General features: G+C 36.9%; 1 protein-coding gene across 4 annotated transcripts in view; it reads right to left on the reverse strand.

The window, feature by feature from the left end:
* The window catches only part of LOC106663679 (adenylate cyclase type 8-like), a 261,838-nt gene that overhangs the window by 3,011 nt on the left and 238,116 nt on the right, over positions 1 to 20,711 (reverse strand). For 3 of the 4 annotated variants that reach the window (XM_014388699.2, XM_024227503.1, XM_014388702.2), the window contains 17 exons: positions 5,729 to 5,910; positions 5,475 to 5,667; positions 5,256 to 5,405; positions 5,109 to 5,188; positions 4,333 to 4,482; positions 4,134 to 4,270; positions 3,739 to 3,832; positions 3,538 to 3,673; positions 3,234 to 3,412; positions 2,236 to 2,424; positions 1,871 to 2,170; positions 1,279 to 1,814; positions 990 to 1,224; positions 808 to 934; positions 644 to 750; positions 455 to 566; positions 19 to 164 (listed from right to left, as the gene is read on the reverse strand). In XM_014388699.2, the coding sequence (XP_014244185.1) occupies positions 19 to 164; positions 455 to 566; positions 644 to 750; positions 808 to 934; positions 990 to 1,224; positions 1,279 to 1,814; positions 1,871 to 2,170; positions 2,236 to 2,424; positions 3,234 to 3,412; positions 3,538 to 3,673; positions 3,739 to 3,832; positions 4,134 to 4,270; positions 4,333 to 4,482; positions 5,109 to 5,188; positions 5,256 to 5,405; positions 5,475 to 5,667; positions 5,729 to 5,910 (3,053 nt within the window). The remainder of the gene's footprint in view (positions 1 to 18; positions 165 to 454; positions 567 to 643; positions 751 to 807; positions 935 to 989; positions 1,225 to 1,278; positions 1,815 to 1,870; positions 2,171 to 2,235; positions 2,425 to 3,233; positions 3,413 to 3,537; positions 3,674 to 3,738; positions 3,833 to 4,133; positions 4,271 to 4,332; positions 4,483 to 5,108; positions 5,189 to 5,255; positions 5,406 to 5,474; positions 5,668 to 5,728; positions 5,911 to 20,711) is intronic. The other variant, XM_014388701.2, reaches the window with a different exon arrangement.

Raw genomic sequence — 20,711 nt, forward strand, 5'->3', positions numbered from 1 at the left:
AACTGAATGTATACATACCATGGCGGTGTGCTTTGGTACTTGGATCCTCCCCATCTTTCCTGTGGAGTCCATTCTAGAGGCTTCGTTTACTGTGTTGCCCCAAATATCATACACTGGCTTTCGAGCACCAATCACTCCTCCTACTAGTGGTCCACTGCTTATTCCTTTATAACATGTATAAATAAAATAAAAAGATTCTAGTTTGTTCCATTAAAATGTCTATTTTAATCATATCTAAGTATTTTACTATGCATTCATTACTTATTTTTACTTCTATCTATTAGAAGTTTTTAACAAATTTATTTCTCTTCCTTTGTAGTTTTATATTTATTTTATTGGTGGAAATACATTTTTGGGTCAAACTTTTAAACTTGCAAAACCTGCATCAAGTTTATTTAAAAAACAAGAAAGACAAATAATATTTTTCTAGGTTTTTGTAACAAATTATACTTGCCAACTCTTAAGTGGAAATTATTAAATGAATGTTTGTTGATGTTTTCTAATGATTGTTTCATTGCTAAGGCAAAATCAACCAGGGCACAGACGTGCGAATAGCCATCAATAGCCTGTTAAAACGTACAAATCTGTTAATCATTCTCAAAGTCTTAGTGAACAAAACATCTATTTTAAGGCGAATGAGTACCTCGTGTGTGGGATTCAGCCCCGAGGCGGCCATATAGCATGCCCCGACTGTCTTAATTTTTTCAATAGAACCAAACCGAGGTTCTGAGAGAAGTTCATCAAAATCAACTAGAAAAAAAATTTCAATTAATACAAAAACAAAAAATTAATGTCTAATAGTCCTACCAATGATTTCATTCAGAAGCCTTATACACTCCATGCCTTTGTTAACGTCTTCTGAGTAGAATTCAGTGAAGTTCGGGATGCTTGCAAACATGACACCTACCTTATTTCTTGACTGAGAGTATAGTTCCTAAAAAGTACACACTTATAGTTTAAATATTCAAACATCAATATAACAATCTTACATCGGCTATTCGGTCATGCAAGAAATGATGTGCGACATGGTCAGGAAGGATGTTCCTTAGCAGCTGTCTGTTGTTCTTTCTCGTTTCCCGCATATCAGCCAATTCACGTTGGGCTTCCAATTTCCAGAGAAAGTCCAACCTTGAGGTAATCTCGACTAGTCTTGCATGATAGGCGACCAGTGTAAAAAATATTGACAGCATGAGCAGCATTTGAGCAAAAAACGGCATCTTCAAGCTGAAAGACAATGTTAGAGTCAGGGAGAAGTACAGAATATTTCATCTAACTTACTGTTTATCCAACTGTGGTTGTCTGAACACTTCTGGATAAAGTCCCAGGATCAACCATGTGTACCCACCGACCATGACTAGAGCCAGAGCCGTTTTGACTAAGAAATATACTTTCAGTGTCGTAGCCAATGCGATCAGGCATAGCACCCACGTGAACACCAAATGTTCTACATGGATGCAGGATTTGAAGTAATGGTCGTTCTCTGAAGGGTCAGTAGAATTTTTCGAAATACTAACTCCAGAAGCATTTCTTTTCACTCTGGCATATGTGTGTAAATGCTTATCCAAGGCATAATAAGAACTCATGTTTGAATTCTGTTCTACATTTTGAAAAAGTAAATTTGGATTGATAACCCCTTTTTTATCAAAATTTATTATAGGCAGGTTTGTGGTAGTGTATTTCTTTACATTGCTATCTTCTATTTCTCTTTGAATCCTTTTCATGCCGTCATCGCATTCACTATCATGACAACTGAATTCAGTTTGAGTATTATTCTTTACTATATTGCTTATAAGTAAGTGATCTGGTAACAAGACCTAAAACAGATTTAATATAAGAACACAAAAATTCATATTATAATTAGTATTAATACCAGTGTTAGTGTGGAAGCTATAGCCATTATTGCTACAAACGCTAAAATGAAAATCGTCCTTCTGAACCTATTATGAACTAGAACAGATGAGATGTGTTGCAGTTTTTGAGGAAGTCTTGGTAATTCTTCTGCCATGACCAGCAGAACCGCACATGTCAGTAAAACTGTGGCTGAAACGACATAGCCGACCAGTGCATTGCAACGTGGAAGAATAGCAGTTTGTGATGCGACTATGAAGAGCCATATAACATAACAGATGAGCATGTTTGATTTGAACATGTCTTCTCTCAACTGGCAGAACTGTAACAGCAAAAAAATAAGATCAACGACTGTTTGGCAAATTAGATAAAAGTAGCGTAATAAACCTCTTCTTCCATGTGTGGCTGCCTAAACCGAAGTGTCCAAGGGCTAATGTTTTCCTTGCGCATCCGCTGATTGCTCTCCACCTCTATGCAATGGTCCATCATGATGTCGGCCTCCTCTGCAGTACTCACATCTGCTACAGCTTCGTTGTCCGCCTCACTCCTCTCTGGCTCTTGTCCGGTCGAGCTCAACTGTGATAAAAAGATAGCCACTTTTGTCATCAACATTCGCATGCTATAAGAAAGGCATACAAATATCTAAAAAAAATATGAAAAAAATGTAATTATAATGCCGTTTTGAAAAGAAGAACTTTGCTTACTTAATTTTTACGACATTTTCTACTTTAAAAATAAAAAAGTCAGAAATTCCCTATTTTTTTTTGTAGTTACCACATTAAAATTCATTGTACCAATAAATACAATAGACAAATATGTTTAATTTATTTCCAACTTTTTACGTATTGTAAATAATTTCCAAACCTTACCAATCTCAATAGTCACTGGCATAGATGCGAACGTCTCAAAACACTCACTATTTTTATTTTCTGTAAGAAACTAAATAAAACAATTAACAAAAAGGGAAATAAGGCGACTAAAAGTGACAATATTGCAGGTTTTTCTTACATATAATATATTGAAATCCTGAAATATATGTTTAAATCTTTAAATTTGACGGTGCTTCAGGTCGTTGGTAAAATGGTGGGTAGAGCCAAAATAAAAGAAGATCAAGAGATCAGTTGATGAAATTGTTGACAAAATGAAATTTCAAAAGGTAGTTAAAAAAATTATCAACAAATATTGTTTAATTCACCAATTCACATTGAGTTAATTATTAATGATTGCCAAATGTTAAAATCCGATCAGATCATAAATCAAGAATACAACGGTAGTCTCGGATGATCCAATTGCCTGTAACTGGTCAACAGCTCACGCTGACCATCATAAAAATACGCACAAAACATTCTCTTGTCTGACTTTCGTTCAATAATTTTCACACTTACATTTTCGAAAGGTATTTCCGGCGTCCAATCCTCAACGATGCCCGCCGTGTGGTTGCCGTGGTTCCCGTTGCTATCTACTTGTTTTTTCCTTTCCTTCTCTGCAATGTAACCAAAAATATCCGGGATGAACCTTCTCAGGGATTTAAAGAAGGTATTCAAACAATTAGTGGATTTGGTTTCTACAAGGAGAGAACAAACAAAAACACTCGTGAGGCAGACACGACTAAGGAGGCAAAGAGAAAGAGATAGTAAAGCCAACTACAACTACACAAGCAACATTGGAACGGCGTTAAAATTTACGCACTGACAACTTGTTGGACTGCGATGAGCGTCTGTTCTCCTTCGGACCAGAGCCTCGTCCTCGAGATCTCACGTCCTATTTTATGCGTCTGCTTCGTCGGCACCTGTTGTTTGATAATGTACGACTCGATCTCGTGCTCCTGGAAAAATAGTTAAATCATCATTAAAATTACGAAAATAATGAAAAACCGTGGAATGCAGATACCTTGAGGTACGGGTCCCTAGTTTCTCCGTATCCGGGTTCCACCTCGTATGCGTTGTTCAGACAACCCAAGGTAGCTTTTGATATGTGGACTCTTCTGAAAAGTCAAACAAATCTAGTTACCTTTTTTGTTGTTTTACTCGACCAAGCCGACAATTTCTGTTTTCCACAGTATCCCATCATTTTAAAATATAAAAAGAATTAAACAAAATAATTAAAGGGCCTGAGTTTGCTAAGGTCTGGCCTGTGCAAGCCGAGATCGTCGACTTTATAAACTGTCGGTTCGTTTAACTTTGGAAACTCCGGATTGAGTTTTGTTGGTTCCTGTTCAGGGGCGATCAATGTCCAGATCTCGAGTCTGTAATAACGATTACCGTCCGAAATGAATGTTTCAGTACCCGGGTATGCCGCCCGACTCCATGTGGTTGGCCAGGGTGACGTCGTAAGACCAAACGTCGAACTGCCATTTCCGCAAGCCGAGCACGCCGCAGAGGACTGACCCGGAGTGGATGCCGATCCTCATGTTCAAGTCGACCTGTCGGCAGAGGTCATATCGCATCAGTGAGCGGACCGGACGTGGAGGGTCGAAGAGCTTACGTTTAGTTTGTTTCTAACGTCCTTGATGGCTTTGATCATGTGCAGACCCATCTCGACGCAGCAAGCAGCGTGGTCGGGACGTTCTTCAGGAAGGCCAGACACGCAGTAGTAGCAATCGCCGAGAAGTTTTATTCTCAAGCAGTGGTTTTCCTAAAACGTTAATCAATTAACAAACCACATCTCTCGTTATCCATACAATAACTTCGTCTTCCATCTTTTGGAGGGTACATGTTTGTATATTTCCTTAAAAACTTGACTGGAATTTATAACATTTATCCGTTACACAGTTATTCCGCTTGTATCACACTTAGTGCCAAAACAGGTTAAAACATACTTATTTTATCGACTGAGTTTGGCATGTCGTTCGGTAGTTTGGCTATTAAAGAGAAGTCAAAATAAAAGATCAGAAGTAAAGTACTGTTATTGGAAAGTACTATAGGTCCTAAATATTGGGATAACCTAACCTTTAAAAAAGAAAGTTTAACCTATCTAATCATCTGATCTTGTTTCATAATGAGGGAAACTTTGGATGTGATCTGCCTAGATCAACGAACTATTAACATGGTTGCAGAATCGACTACAACATAAACCACAATGCAATGCATAATATTTTAGTAGTACAGATACTTCGGTAAAATTAGTTAAAAAAGATCGTTCAGTTGTCATGATCATAGGAGTGCATTGGAAGTGTTATAGAAATGTTATAGTTAATGTTCATATTTTTTATGTGTAAAAAGATCATTACAATAAAAGCCAATGAATGATAAAAGGCCTACCATTGCTAGCTTGTCAAATTTGGCGAATAGATCGTTTAAAACTCTCACTAGTTCTTGAGCGCTGGTTTGACTAGCCCAGGCTGGAAAAAAAAGAAAGACATGGTTAAATGTTGACTGAAAGTAGAATGTATAAACATCTCAATTTACCGGTGAATCCTTTAATATCCGCGAATAAAATGCTGACATTTTCGTAGCAATGGATATAAATTCTGTGAAACTGGTGCGGTGTAAAGGCACCCCTTTCCGATTCGTTTGCTATATCCCTTATCATCTCTCTGGCAACGAAATCCGGAAGAACTGGGAAATTCAATAAATTAGATAAGATTTTAATCAACAGAACTAAAAGAACTGTCTAAGGAGTCTTACCAGAAAGAAGAAGTTTCTCCTGTTGTTCGTTTTCCTTTTGCGTCTTGAACCTTGTCTCCGTGGACCTATGAGTTTCCAGAAAGGCCTTCCTCTGGCTCCTGTCGGTTAGGTACTTGGTATAAGTCCCCGTGAAGTTGACGGCGCAGTAGAGCAGGCTCGTCGCCACAATCTGCTTCAGGGTGCAGGAGAAAACCTACCGAAAAACACCCGTCATCACACACAATCGACTAACACACTGTAGATGTAAACATTACCACATTCGATCGGTGCAGTACTATCGCCGTCTGCAGGACGTGGACAATCGACGTGACCATACCTGCGGCGATGGACCACCTCAAAGGCAACGGGAGCATAGCATATGTTACAAAAATAATAAACAGAATGTACCAAACGAGATACTCAGGAGGAGAAAACCCAAAGCACTTTCCCCACAAACCTAAAAAAAATCATTAATTATCAATCCCGATACGTATTTGAAATATGTTATTTGCACATTCATTGCATGCCACAGTAAAATACCGAAATCTTTAGAGAGTAGTGAGTTATTTACACCTTAATAAAATCCAAATACAAGAATACGGCAACAAATAGTCAAAATAATAAATTATGCAACAAATAGAAAAATTATAAATTTTAAGACCATTCAGTAATAAATTGATTTTGGAAAAAATAAATAGCCTTGGCTTGGCAGAAAATATTTTAAATTTATCTTTGAGCAGAGGACTTTTTCTCTATAATTTTGCGTTTAGTCCAGAGCTCTATTCTAACTTTAAAGTTGTGAGAACCTGATTGACATCAGGAATTCAAGATTTTCCTAATCCATATCGCGGTTTATTCCCGATTCGAAACCAATATCAATGAGAAATTAAATTATACACATGCCGGCGAACTCTGACGAAAGTTATTAAGGGGAACGTTGAAAGTGCGGTGATTCCACGAGATCGAGATCAATTGAGAGGATGAGGAAGATCGACCATAGCTCAACCCTGGGGCTATTTCATAAAGCATATTGTTAGCCCAGTTAATGAAATTCTTCTCGATAATCGAAACCGGCTTTGGCGTCAGGTAGATTCGATCGGTTCTCAGTCACACTATCTATACTAGCCGTCGAGCAATACTTTTCTAATACCACTTGATGGATAAAGTGTAATTAATCAAAATTCATGAAATTTTGTTGTTTGTTCTACGAGGTGATAAGTGTTTAAAAATTGTATTTATCTAAAATTTTACAAATACGTTACATGTTGAACTTGATATCCACCCAGTTGGGATACTCACTCGCATTGTATCGGTCAATCAAGTAGATCTCTTAATCTCAATCATAACCTAAACGAAGAGTAAAATTTCCAGGAATATTTGTACAAGTAAGCTGTTGGGCTAATGGATTGGAGCGAAGATAGAGATCGGCATTTAATGAAATCAAGTCAAATTGGGAGGTCATTGTGGATAGTTTGGCATCAGCCTTCTTTCTGGATGTACAAAATCTTTGAATAGCCTTTAATAACCCTGATTTAAGAAAAAGAAGAAGAAGAAAAAAAATTATTCTGGGACTGGTGTCCCCTAAGAACAATATACATGAAATAAATAAAGGAATGTGTGGTGATTACTGACCGTTAATCGATATTTATTTAAAAATCGTGAGATGCGGTCTGGTGTGATGTAGGTTTCAGAAAAACATTTTCTTTATCGTGCCAACGTTTCGATCTTTATTGAGTTCATCTTCAGGGTCTGGGATTTACAAACATTGTTTACATATAACAATTACATTTTGGATGTGGAAAAGTGAATTTATACAATGCAAATTATATTTTTTATATATTCAATCAAAGTATTTCTACTCACTCAAAATGTTTGTCTTCTGTGTAATTGTGCCGTTCTTGCGTGTCGTGTTGAGAGTGCCAGTGAGATTTTGCTATTTTGTGTTTATATACGTTGGATTTTGAAGGGGTGGGGAAGGAAGTCGGTATAGAAAAGACATTTTTGTATAAGGCGTCGGCTTCTTTGAGGTGAAAAGAGCCGACGAAGGGAAAAAATGTGCTCGTAATGGTTCGGCCAGATTATCCAGATTTTCTATACCGACATCCTTCTCCACCACTTCAAAATCCAACACAAACTATCCAAATCTCACTGGCACTCTCGACACGACACGCAAGAATGGCACAATTACACAGAAGACTAACTTTGAGTGAGTAGAAATACTTTGATTGAATATATAAAAAATATAATTTGCATTGTATAAATTCACTTTTCCACATCCAAAATGTAATTGTTATATGTAAACAATGTTTGTAAATCCCAGGCCCTGAAGATGATCTCAATAAAGATCGAAACGTTGGCACGATAAAGAAAATATTTTTCTGAAACCTACACCACACCAGACCGCATCTCACGATTTCTAAATAAATAAATAAAGGAAGTTCCTTCTATGAAGTTGATTGGGATTCGGGTTGTGGCCTTCAAACATACAATGTTATTATATCAACGCCCAAGCTTTCGACAAGTTTTATTGCCTTCTTCAGGCATTGCATTCCTTCTATGAAATTAAAAGTAAAATGAGATAAAAATCTTGGCACAATGTATACCAGTAAGACAGGCCAGAAGAGAAAATTTCAAGAATATTAAACAAAAATATCAAATATTACCGAAAGGTCTGTGCTTGGAGGGAAAGGAGGTGATTATACAGGTGGGATTTAAAGAAGGAAAAGGATGCAGCGTGATGAATAGAAAGGGGAAGGGAGTTCCAGAGTTTAGGGGCTGGGATCAGAAAGGATCTTTCGAAGGTATGTTGCGAAAGGATAAGGTCGATTGGGGATGAGCGGGTGTTACGAGTGAGATGTGAGGAGTTGAATTGGAGAGATTGGATGATGTAAGGAGGACGATGAGTGTGGATGGATTGGAAAAGAAAGCAACCTAGGAAATACTGTGCACGGAAAGATGGGTAGAGCCAGGAAAGTTGGGAATACAACCCCGATACACCCCCGTGGGGTGCCGAACACAATTCATAATAAGCTTCAGTCGCGCGTTGCCCCCCCCCCCTCCGAGAGACCACCGTATGCCAGACAGTTATAATCGAAGAAGGGAAATACAAGGGAAGATACAAGGAGTTTGCGAGTGGAGAAAGGTAAGAGAAGCCAGGACCGAAATATGCTGAGAGAGGCAATACTATGGCGGGAAATTTTTGAAATGTGAGGATGCCAGGTCAGTTTTGGTCAAAGACTACTCGTAGGTTTTTAACCGAGGAGCAGAAGAGAATGGGATGGTTATTTAGCATGAGAGGTGGGATGCTGGGGAGGGAATTGAGGAGTTGGCTGAACCCGATAATTATGGCGGTGGATTTGGACGGATTAAGGACTAGGGAATTTTTATGCGCCCATTCGTTGATAAAGTTGAAGTCTTTTTCGATCTTGAGAATGGCCGAGTGAAGATCGGATGGGTGGAAGGATATGTTTATTTGGGAGTCATCAGCATATAGGCGATAGTTACAGGACTGGATGGAGTCGGGCAGGTCGTTGATATAAATGGAAAAAAAGGATAGGAGAGATGCTAGAGCCTTGGGGCACCCCAGATTTTAGTGAAAGGAAGGAGGAGGTAAGTTTTTATTTTATACAGGGGCTCGGATTTACATATTGATTCTCATCTTTTCAATGATCCATCAAGGTTTCTTTTCGGCTCAAGTTAGGTACTTAAGGCTATACCTAGACAGCAGACGTACATGAAACCTGACACAAGATTTAACAAGCAAAAACACTTTGTTATACTACACATGACACCGTGGCGCACCGAGTCTTTCAGTCAAAAGTCTTGAGATGAATTGTCCAAGCTTACTATTTTATTAACCTCACGAACTAAAATTGCTTGATCATTCCTTTCGTCAAATAATTGATTCGTTCCCGCTATTTTAAGTTCCATTTTAGCCTAACCTTATTTGCCAAGTCCTCTGTATACTTTCCTATCCCGAAACCTTTCACTTCGACTTAAAAAACGCCTTGAGACTTCTTCACCCGTTAAAACCTTACGCTGAGTGGCAGTGTTTTTTTATTTTAGTACGTTACAGGAGGATGACCCCTCTAATCAATACGGAGGTTCATATTACAATATTTAAAATTAAGAAATACAAACAGTAATAAAATCAATAAACCACCAACTGAGAAGTTGTGGAAAGGAGTAATCTTCCACAAGAAACAAATCCCCATCAACAAAGATCGATCCTGAAAGAACATTTTTAACTAACATGAAGAGAAAAGGAACACGCAGAGTAAAAAGTTACTTCCACGTCACCAATCTCAGATATTGAGATTCTAGCAAAGAGTAGGAGGAGTAATAGGGATGTTTTTTCCTATAAAAAACTTACATTTGTCAAGATTAAGAGAGAGGTCAGTCCTCAGACACCAAAGACAAACCTATTGAAATCTTCTTGCAGACGCGCACATTTTTCTCAACATTATTTACAACGGCAAAAACTTTTACATCATCTGCCAATAGTAAAAATTCTGAATCTTTGAAACAGGAGGACATTCGTTAATCAACATTGAAAGCAAGATTGGGCCAAAGTGAGATCTCTGGGGGACACCAGATGTTGCTCTAAGGTTCTCCAAAGTTTACCTTTGTGTAAGTGTTGACTGATTTCTCACACGTACTGCTGTTTCGGTCCTGGACTAAGTGTAAGTGTTGTAGTGAATTAAAAATTATGAACACTTTTTTAGTGTGTATAATGTTACACGCTACGGGAAAAAAGAACGTTACAGTTCTTTCGGATGATGTAGTCGGTATCCTTACTTAAATTTGGTAGATCTCGGAAGGTCAGAGTTTCTTGTAAATGGTGAATTTATTAGTAGGATGTAACTTAGATCTTTGGTCAAGTAATTCAAGGGGTAGTTAGTAAAATTAGTTAAATAACTTTATGTAAGTCTTTTTACAAAATGCGTGAGCAATTTTCAATAAAACAACTCAATTTACGCATCTTAAACGCTCAAATTGAGATATCGGTTGTACGATCAAACATTTCGAATATCAAAAAGTGGAAAAAGGATCGAAACCTGAGGATGTCACTGAACCTCGAAATCCATTACCATCGTAATTGGCGATGGCTCTCGTAGTTGATGACAAGGAAATTGTTATCGATTTTGATGGGTAAGAATCGCTCCAGGTGGGAAGGTGGCATCGGGTCGAGGTTCGTGACCGGAATCCTAAGAGCCGAGTCGTTCCTCTTCACGGCCATCGGTGAGGCGAACAATTGTAAAAGCATTTGGCTTGACGTCAAGCCCCTTTTGATTCACCGGCTTTGTGGCTAATGGCCACTTCGGAAAAGAAAGGACGACGGACGCGCATTTTTCACCCCTCCGAATCCTTTCTCGGTCCAGGCTCGGAAGGTCCGGAAAATAATTTTTACCGTTTCGGTCGACAGGCGAACAAGACCTGGGGCTGTTCTAAACTTGAAAACTGTCCGTTTTCAGACAAAGAGGAGAATAATTTAAAAGCCTTATAATTTACCAAATTACAAAATCACGCCAACTTAACAATGACAAAACTCCAAACCATACTTTGGTTTCATTCCTAACCCGAAAAAAAATTCTCCCATTAAACAAATAGAAAAAAAATAGATTTAAGGGTTACAGGACAGGTCAAATCTAATACGAAGGTAAAAGTTAATTCATTAAAACCATTAGATTTCGTGGACCGATTGACTGATGACTGTGATGATGATTGACTCCGAACAATCCACTTAAAAATGTCAAAAAAGGAGGGAAAATTCAAAAGGTGTGTTGAGATGGGAAGTTGGAGTCCGAGTGGATCGAAGTCACGGTAGCTCAAGTGGTACAGCAGCGGCGTATTTAGCCGAAGGTCGTGGGTTCGAATCCCGCTCGTTACACTGACTTTTTTATTTAAACTAATACCTTACATAAAGATTAATCAACAATAAGAGGTTATTTGGTTAATCGGACCACGAAATCTTATGGATTTAATAAGCAAAATGAAGTATATCTTCACTAAAGCTCTCCGTAGCCATTTCATTTGTCGCCGAGAATCGAATCCTGATTACACGACATTTGAAAAACGGAAAAAAGGAGGGAAAATTCGAAAGTTTCTCGGTTGAGATGGGGAGTTGGTGTCCAGGTGGATCGAAGTCACGATAGCTCAAGTGGTTAGAGTGGCCTATTGAGCCAAAGGTCGTGGGTTCGAATCCCACTTGTGACACTGACTTTTTCATTCCAACCAATACATTACATAAAGATTAATTAATTGAAAGGTGTTAATTCATTAGTTGTTCGTATCAAAAGTCCTAATTGTCTCGTTGATTGTGATTGGCATTTTGAATATTTTTTCACTTAAGGGAGGATTTGGGAATGATATTCGCATATCATGGACACCAACGCAAAGTTTTTTCATATTATCTAGGACATCCTAAGTCCTATTATTCTAGTCTGTTAATCAATCGTTGTCTGAATGACCATTAGTCACTCAGTTTTCTTAAACGTTTTATCGTACTCTGAAGATGGCGAAATACCGAAACCGGCGAGTCAGACCATAAAGTCGGCTTACAACAGTGCAGCGTGGGATGGTTCGCCTAATAAACCGATTTTGTAAAGTTTCACTTCAAATTACTAGAAATAGAATACAATAAAATAAACGGCACATCGTTTCCGAATTTGGAAAATTTTCACGAATTTGAAATTTCAACGGTCAAGAAAGGCTCATGATTTAAAGGAGTGTCAGGTCCATACATCATTCTCGATTCGAGACGGGTAAATTGCCCGCAGGACGGTCATTAGTAACAATTAACGGTCCAACAACTGGTAACGATAAACCTCCCATTAAGTAAAGTTTGGATTAATTAAACTGATCCGGCCTCGGTTGACGTTTACGACCGTCATATCGGAACATATCAGACAGCGGCTCCCCGCGGTTATTTATTCTTCAGAGAAACATCAAACAATAATCGGATACTTTTGGCAGTTCGTTCATTACGGTCGCGGAAAATCTTCTGGCGAAACTTTCCCCTAGAAAGTCAAAGTTAGAGAAGTACTGTTTTTATACATTAATTAAAACCTGAGCCGTGTTGATGGACGGATTACGAGGCAATAAAAACTGCAATAGAAGCCACAACAAATTTCCCAATCAATCATCTCGTTTGGCAATAAGCTTATCTCTGCGGTTAGGATTCTGATCTTTAACACTAGGGATAATCCGATCGATAAAAGCCTTTTCCGAAATATTTCGATTCAGTTATGAGAACCCTGATGAACCGTTTTTGTTTCATAAATCGGAATAGACTCTTTCTCGCGAGTATCCAGAGAAACGGACAGTAGTAATGGATAGATGTAAAATAATTTCAAGTCTGTCGTAATTAAAGAAAAAACCAGGAAAAAAGCTTTCATTTATCGCGAGGAAAAGTTGAAACACGTTTGACCACAAACCACAGCCGAAACGGGCGTACATTGTTAAACTTTAAAATTTTTTTTGTACAACCCTTATTCAATGTATACTACAAAACAGGACGGTGAAGAATAAATGTGCATTCAATACTATGAAATATCATAATAATCGGATTACAGTCTAAATAAAAGGATAATTATGTAAGAGATAACGACTTCACTGTAATGCAATGGGATTAATATTCGAATTGCACGTGCTAATTAAGGACACTATCTGCTGGTTATGCGGCCTATATTGGAAGCGGATAATCTGGAGCTTACAAAAATGTTGAAACAGTTTTAAACTAACAATCTATAATGGTTTTATTTAAAACAAAATGGCAATGTTGTGGAAAAAGTTATATTAAAAGGGAAAAACCTACAGGTTTATAGTATTAAAAATTATTAGACATACTCAGTTAATTAGACACAATTGTTTCAAAACTAACAAGAATATATCGGTTAATATCATTAAAATTGATATAATAAATTAAAATATCCTTATTCATTTTTGAGCAGTTTATTACTCAGTTAATTTAAAAATTCTTGCTATCTTTTGTGAGCCAAATTTCTTTATTTTAGATATATGGATAAAACAAAATAGAAAATACACACCAAAAAAATAAATGTTAATCCTCAATTTTAATAACGGATTTACTTAAGAATAGTAAACTTGAAGATTACTCATTTTGTAAACAAACACCTTTTCTCGTTTTTTCTCGATTTATAATTATTAAGAAATCGTGAGGTAGGGTCTGGTGTGATGAAGGTTTCAGAAAAACATTTTCTTTATTGTGCCAACGTTTCGATCTTTATTGAGATCATCTTCAGGGCCTGGGATTTCAAAACATTGTTTACATTTAACATATACATGTAGGATGTGGAAACAAGTGAATTTATATAATGCAAAATATTATTCAGAAATCGTGAGATGCGGTCTGGTGCGATGTAGGTTTCAGAAAAACATTTTCTTTATCGTGCCAACGTTTCGATCTTTATTGAGATCATCTTCAGGGCCCGGGATTTCAAAACATTGTTTAAATTTAACAAATACATGTAGGATGTGGAAAAAAATGAATTTATACAATGCAAAATATTATTCAGAAATCGTGAGATGCGGTCTGGTGCGATGTAGGTTTCAGAAAAAACATTTTCTTTATCGTGCCAACGTTTTAATCTTTATTGAGATCATCTTCAAGGCTCAAAGTGTTTGTTTTCTGTGTAATTGTGCCATTCTTGCGTGTCCAGTTTACAATTTCAGCCCTGAAGATGATCTCAATAAAGATCGAAACGTTAGCACGACAAAAAAAATGTTTTTCTGAAACCTACATCACACCAGACCGCATCTCACGATTTCTGAATAATTATCGATTAACGGTCACTAATCACCACACAATTTATTCTATTTGCAATGAAATTAACCGATATATTCTTGTTAATTGGATAAAACAAAATAGAAAATACCCACCAAAAAAAATAAATGTTAATCCTCTATTTTAATAACGGATTTACTTAAAAATAGTAACCTTGAAGATTACTCATTTTGTAAACAATCACCTTTTCTCGTCTTTTCTCTATTTTAGTCCAGTTGTATTCTCTTTAACCATGGAAGGACATCGTCTTGAATCAGACGTTCGCAATATTATTGAGAGAGTCATCGAGGTCATCGATAGGTGGATGTCACAGAGGCAGTTGGTCTCCCGCGCTTTAACCCGATTCAGAAAGACTGAAAGTGCCAACAGGAGGCCTGGCAGTGGATAGGACCGCATTACGACGCTAAAGTAGGACAGAAATATTGTCATCGCTGCAAGACGGAATCCGTTCCATAATGCCCACCAGATCCTAAATCAAGTACCAGATGGTTTGGCAAAGCCTTTATCAATACAGACGATTCGTGATCGTTTGTGGAAAGTTGGCCTCACATCGCATGCCTCTTTGAGATAACTTGCAGTAACAGCCTGCCACCAGAAACTCAGGAGAATATTGTGTAGCGAGCGCCTAGAAGAGAACAACAATTAGATGCTGAGTCGCGTTTCTGTCTGAGTTCCAGTTTCTTCTGCTATCACTTATGCAAGTTCTCTTCTAGACATTCACTGCACCATTTTCTCCTCAGTTGCTGGTGGCGGGGAATAATCGAATTAATAGAATAAATTATGAAAATCGCTATACATTTTTGCGCAGTTTTTTTTATTACATTTTTAAGGATTTTTGAATTGCTATGGCATTTAAATTTTTTAAATTAATTTCTTGATTTTTTTGTGATTTAGAAAAAATAATCATGTAAAGAGTACTCCTTTTGTTCCATGCTATGGCTGCTACGTGTGAATGATTCAAGATACCAGCTTCGGATGAAAAGAAATAGGTCAAAGCGTTCGAACACTTTCTTCCAACCCTTTATTCACGTTGATGTCTGAACTTATTGTTTCCCCTTGAAACAACTCCACAGGTGATGGAGTAAGAGAATGAGGCCGCACTTTTCCCATTTGATTTGAGGAGGGGGACCTTTAGACCATGGTTCTGCTGAAATCGTTGCGGCTCATTCATTGTCCGAACATGCTGAACGAGCACGTCAGAAGGACTTAATTGAAAATTATTTGACGAGCCCCAATTTCAGTGTCAACTTATAAAACGGTTCAAACCATCAAAATGATTGGAATTAAAAATATCGCGGTTCGATGGCATGGTGTGTCATTTTTCAACTCCCTTTTCAGCTCCAATTCCCGTATAGATTGATATTTATTGGCATTTGTTTTGTTTTCTGTTTATTGCCCGTTATACCACCATAGTCTATTTTATATTCTCATTTATTCGGTTTTCATTTTGGTTTGGCTTGCCCGAAAAAAACTGTCCAACATTGAAAATACAATCTGTTTATATCTGGTAGGAAGATGGTTCGTAGGCAATAAAGTGTTTTTCAAACCAAAAAACAATCACACTTCTTAAAAAAACGTAAGATGGAGGATATTAAAATAAACCTGGGAAAGCTGTTAAAAATGATATACGAATTAAAATCTTTGGAAATAATATTTAATAAAAAGTAATCTTGTAATAAACATATTACCTATATATGCCAGAGAGCACGTCAACTTGTAAATCTTTTAAACTCATCGGCGAGAGTTAATGGGGTATAAGTTCTGATGCCTGAACACAATTGATTCAGGTGCCATTCTGTCTATTCTAACGTATGAAGCACCTGTGTGGCAAGAGCATTAACAAACGGTTACAACTTAACTCCACAGTGTTCAAAGAAGAATGGTACTACGTGTAATAAAAGGCTTTAAGCCAAGAACACACTTACTCGATGCTACGCCATGCGACGTTACCCGATGCTACCGACGCCTTGCCACGTTTTGGTAGGGTGTGCACATCTATCCGACGCAAGCACACGTCGCGTACAGTCCACAGCGTTTATCACAATAATCACTATCACAATCGCAACGCATCTTTTGTTCTTAATGCACTATTTTGAGCAAAACCTTGTAATAAATTGTTAGTTAAATTTTATGAGCACAACCATCTAATAAATTGTTTGTTAAACTTAATTGTTTTAAATAAAGTTACTCCTAACCATCATAATTAAACAATGTTTATAAAAACTTATGCATTTTTGATCTCGTTTAATTTGGTTTACATTAAAATAACATGTTGTAATTAATATAACGACAAAATTACATGTACTTAGTTTGAAATAAACTACAAAAAATATGAGTGTCCTGTTCTGATGCTACCCGACATTACAAAATGGTGTAATTTTACGAGCAAAACTATGAAATAAATTGTTAATTAAATTTTATGAGCAAAACCGTGTAATAAATTGTTCCAATTTTAGTATATGTACCGCCGAAGCGAGTACAATAAATTGTTAGTTAAATTCATTATATCAAAAAATCGTATTCCGGTGTTTTGATTAATTTTCTACCAAACCATTAAAATTAATTTTTTAAAAATAAAAATTGATGACTTTTTGTTTTCGGTTAATTTGGTTTATATTAAAATAAGTTATTTTATTTAATATAACGACAATAATACATACAATTCGAATAAAAATATGAGTGTCCGGTTCTTTTGTCTTCGACTGTATTCGATGCGACCCGACGAAAATCTGGACAGTGGGGATCGCACAGCGTCGCGTAGGTTAGCGTGGCATAGCATCGGGTTGATGTGCACGGGGGTAATGGCGTAATGCAACCTTATGGAAAATCGGAGTTTTGATTTGCGTCGGGTAGCGTCGCATGGCATAGCATCGGGCAGATGTGCACGCGGGTAATGCAACCTTATGGAAAATCGGAGTTTGGATTTTCGTCGGGTAGCATCGGGTAGCGTCGCATGGCGTAGCATCGGATAAGTGTGTTTCTGGCTTTAGGACTGTCATGTGTAAGGCATGTGTCCTGGCTGGGGTAGTTCCTATAGATATTAAGATCCAATCCTTTCTTTATCGGGCTAAAGAGCGGGAGACCACGCTCTGAGAATCGCCACCTGCCTCAGTGATATCCACCTATCGGTGACCTCGATGACTCTCTCAATAATATTGCGAACTTCTGGTTCAAGATGATGTCCTTCCATGGTTAAAGAGAATACAACTGGATTAAAATAGAGAAAAGATGAGAAAAGGTGTTTGTTTACAAATTGAGTAAACTTCAAGTTTGCTATTCTTAAGTAAATCGTTATTAAAATTGAGGATTAACATTTATTTTTTGGTGTGTATTTTCTATTTTGTTTTATCCAATTAACAAGAATATATCGGTTGAGCAGTTTATTTGCGTGATATTTATATGAGAAAACCTGGAGGAAAATAAAAATATTACCTATAATTCTAGAAAGAAGTGAGAACATTTTCCACTTTTTAGCAATTTGTTATGCGCAAAAAAAATTGAATATGCCAACATAAAGAAGGCGACTAAATTTTTTGGCAATTTAAAATGGATCATTTTGGTAGGACATTGGAACATTAAATTTAAATATTTTTCGTTGTCTTTGAATTCCATATTTCTTGAAATTTTCCCTAAAAGTATAATAATTTCAAAATAATTTTTATTTAACGAGAAAATATTCTGAGACGCGTTCACCACCCTCTGTATTTTAGTATAATTAACAGCAAATGTAATTTTTTAATTTAAAATTTCAACCAGGTTTTATTTTTTTATTGAAAAAATTAAATATTAGTTTAAATTCACTAATTTCGTGGTCCGCTTGACCAATTAATATATTACAATTAATTAAAGTTTTTTTAGTTGAGATAAAAAAGTCAATGGCACGAGCGGTATTCGAACCCACGATCTTCGGCCACATAAATGTTAGCACCCAAGAAATCGACCGATTTAATAGACGAGAAGAAGGAGAAAATCAATTTATAAGACTAGAAGAGGGATATTTGAAGAAAAAGATCGGATACTGACAAATATATTTTTGTCAAAGGTCAGCTATCATTTATCCTTTATGTAATGTAATATATAGTATATAGTGAAAAACAACTTTTAAAATAATAGAATTGTGTTGTTAGGTGAGCTACGACATTTTTGTTATTTATTATTGCTTCTTCACCTCTTGATTTATTTGTACTATTGATTCGCCATTATTTATTTCTCCTGTCCTGCTATATTCTAAAATAATATTCCAAACAGTTTTACACTATAAATCAAAATTGCATAGAATAAAACGTCATACGATATAAATTTTGATGAACCTTACCTCAAAAGTTTTAATTATAAGTAAAGACTACCCAGAATAATTTTGCACATTGTAAGGGTCAAATATTAACATGGTTGGAGGTGTCCCACCAAGGCGTGTTAAAAGATACGAAAGAGAGAGTATTATTTTGGAGTTAATATCGGTTATCCTTTCTTTCTTTGCAAAGAGAAACGGATACTTTCAGAAAAAATACAGGCCCTTTAAAAATAAAAATAACAATCAAAACTCTATACAATGAAGGAAAGAACAAGCAATTCATAAATTCGAAATTTTCTACTTATTCTATAATCATTTACCCTTCTCCTCCAGGATACCTCTACCCAAGTCCTAAGTGGCCATAATGTTGAACAACACATTGTATTGAGTATCTTTTGGGAAGATCTCTACTTAATCTCAGCAAGAACGCAGCTACGCAAAATATTCACCAAAACCTGGCTGAAACTCTTGGAGGAAAGCGAATCCAAGCGGACCTCAGGACACGACTGCTGAAGACGGAGGAGACCAACAAAGGAGTGCCCTTTCTGGAGACCTTCACTGCCTCGACCTTCATATCACAATTGGTACCCTACGACACCTACAGGGACTCAACCTAGAAGCTTCTCGGATGCTCTTCTTCAGTTTTATTATATTTGCACTTTATTTCTTGTCAAACGGCCTTTTATGTAAATTGTATTTAAGAGGAAAATTTTGTAAGGATAACATATTAACATGGTGCGAGGTGTGATAAAATATAAGAAAGAGAGAGTATCTTTTTGGAGTTGGTATCAACCGTATATATGACGAGTGACGTGGGATACCCGAAAATATTCGATGCCAGTACTCGATACTGGTATCGAAATAAATATTTGGTATTACTCAAGTATCGACAGAAATTATTCGATTCTAATGATTACTTACTCATATGAGTACTTTTTCGTATATTCCTAAATGATCAACTTACTATTGTGGACTTAGGTTAATATACGCTCAGGCGTTAAAATAATCGAAAAATTGAGGGTTTTTTTTATTTTTAAGTATTTTTTCATTCAGTGGATAGGTAGGTAAGAACAAAAAAAATCTACCAACACATTTCAATATAATTGATATTTCAATTTTATCGTCATCGAGTTTTGAGAAAATTGATCAATGGGTGTTTGGTTTTCAAATGTTTGAAAAGATAAGACGTATTCCCACTGTATTCCCCAGAGTTTACAAGGTACCAACGATTCAGTTTTCTTAGTAAAATAACCTCACGACTTACTTTTGGGAGGATTGATTAGGTAATCTACCTACGAGAAGGTTTCGGGGAAAATGCACTTTCAGGTAGTCACCCCTTGTGATTACAATTATAGTTTGAATGATGACCATCGTAACATAACTGCTACACAGATGGTTCACTTATTAAAGGTAGAGAGAGTGGTGCAGGAATCTACATACGAAAATTAGGAATCAGCATCTCCTCCCCTCTTGGTAATAACACCTCCGTTTTTCAGGCGGAAATCCGTGCCATTAATGTGTGTTGTACAACACTTATGGAAAATCAAATGAAGGGAAAAGATATTAGAATTTTTTCTGACAGTCAGGCTAGTCTTAGGTCATTACAAAAAGATTTGTCAATCTCACGACTGGTGGAGGAAACTGTAGATCTTATCAATAGGATCTCTTCGAGATTTGAGAACAAGCTAACTCTTATTTGGATACCAGCACATAAAGGACACCATGGCAATGAAGTGGCGGATAGCCTGGCCAAAGAAGGTTCTGCGTTTGTCGGGCCACAACCGGTATTTCCTCTCTCTATGAGCACAGAGAAAGAGAGTATTAATAACTGGGGCATGAAACAATTCCTTACGGAGTGGAATTTATCCCCCGGACACAGGCAATCGAAAGAGTTTGTTAAGGCGATCAAACCAGCAGAATCGAAATGGCTATTCTCTAACTCAAGGAAGGGAATTAGGAGGTTGATAGGTATTCTGACGGGCCACTGCCCACTGAGAAGACACCTCTTCGTAATGGGTATCCTACCAGACCCCTTTTACCGTTTTTGCGAAATAAAAGAAGAAACGGCAAGGCACTACCTCGCAGAGTGTGATAGTATTCTAGGTCTAGATTTGAAATCTTTGAAAGAGAGGACATCACCAATTTACTCCCCGAGATTAAA

This window comes from Cimex lectularius, unplaced genomic scaffold (genome assembly GCF_000648675.2).
Source record: "Cimex lectularius strain Harlan isolate CLEC.00 unplaced genomic scaffold, Clec_2.1 scaffold116, whole genome shotgun sequence".
NCBI classification, from domain to species: Eukaryota; Metazoa; Arthropoda; class Insecta; order Hemiptera; family Cimicidae; genus Cimex; species Cimex lectularius.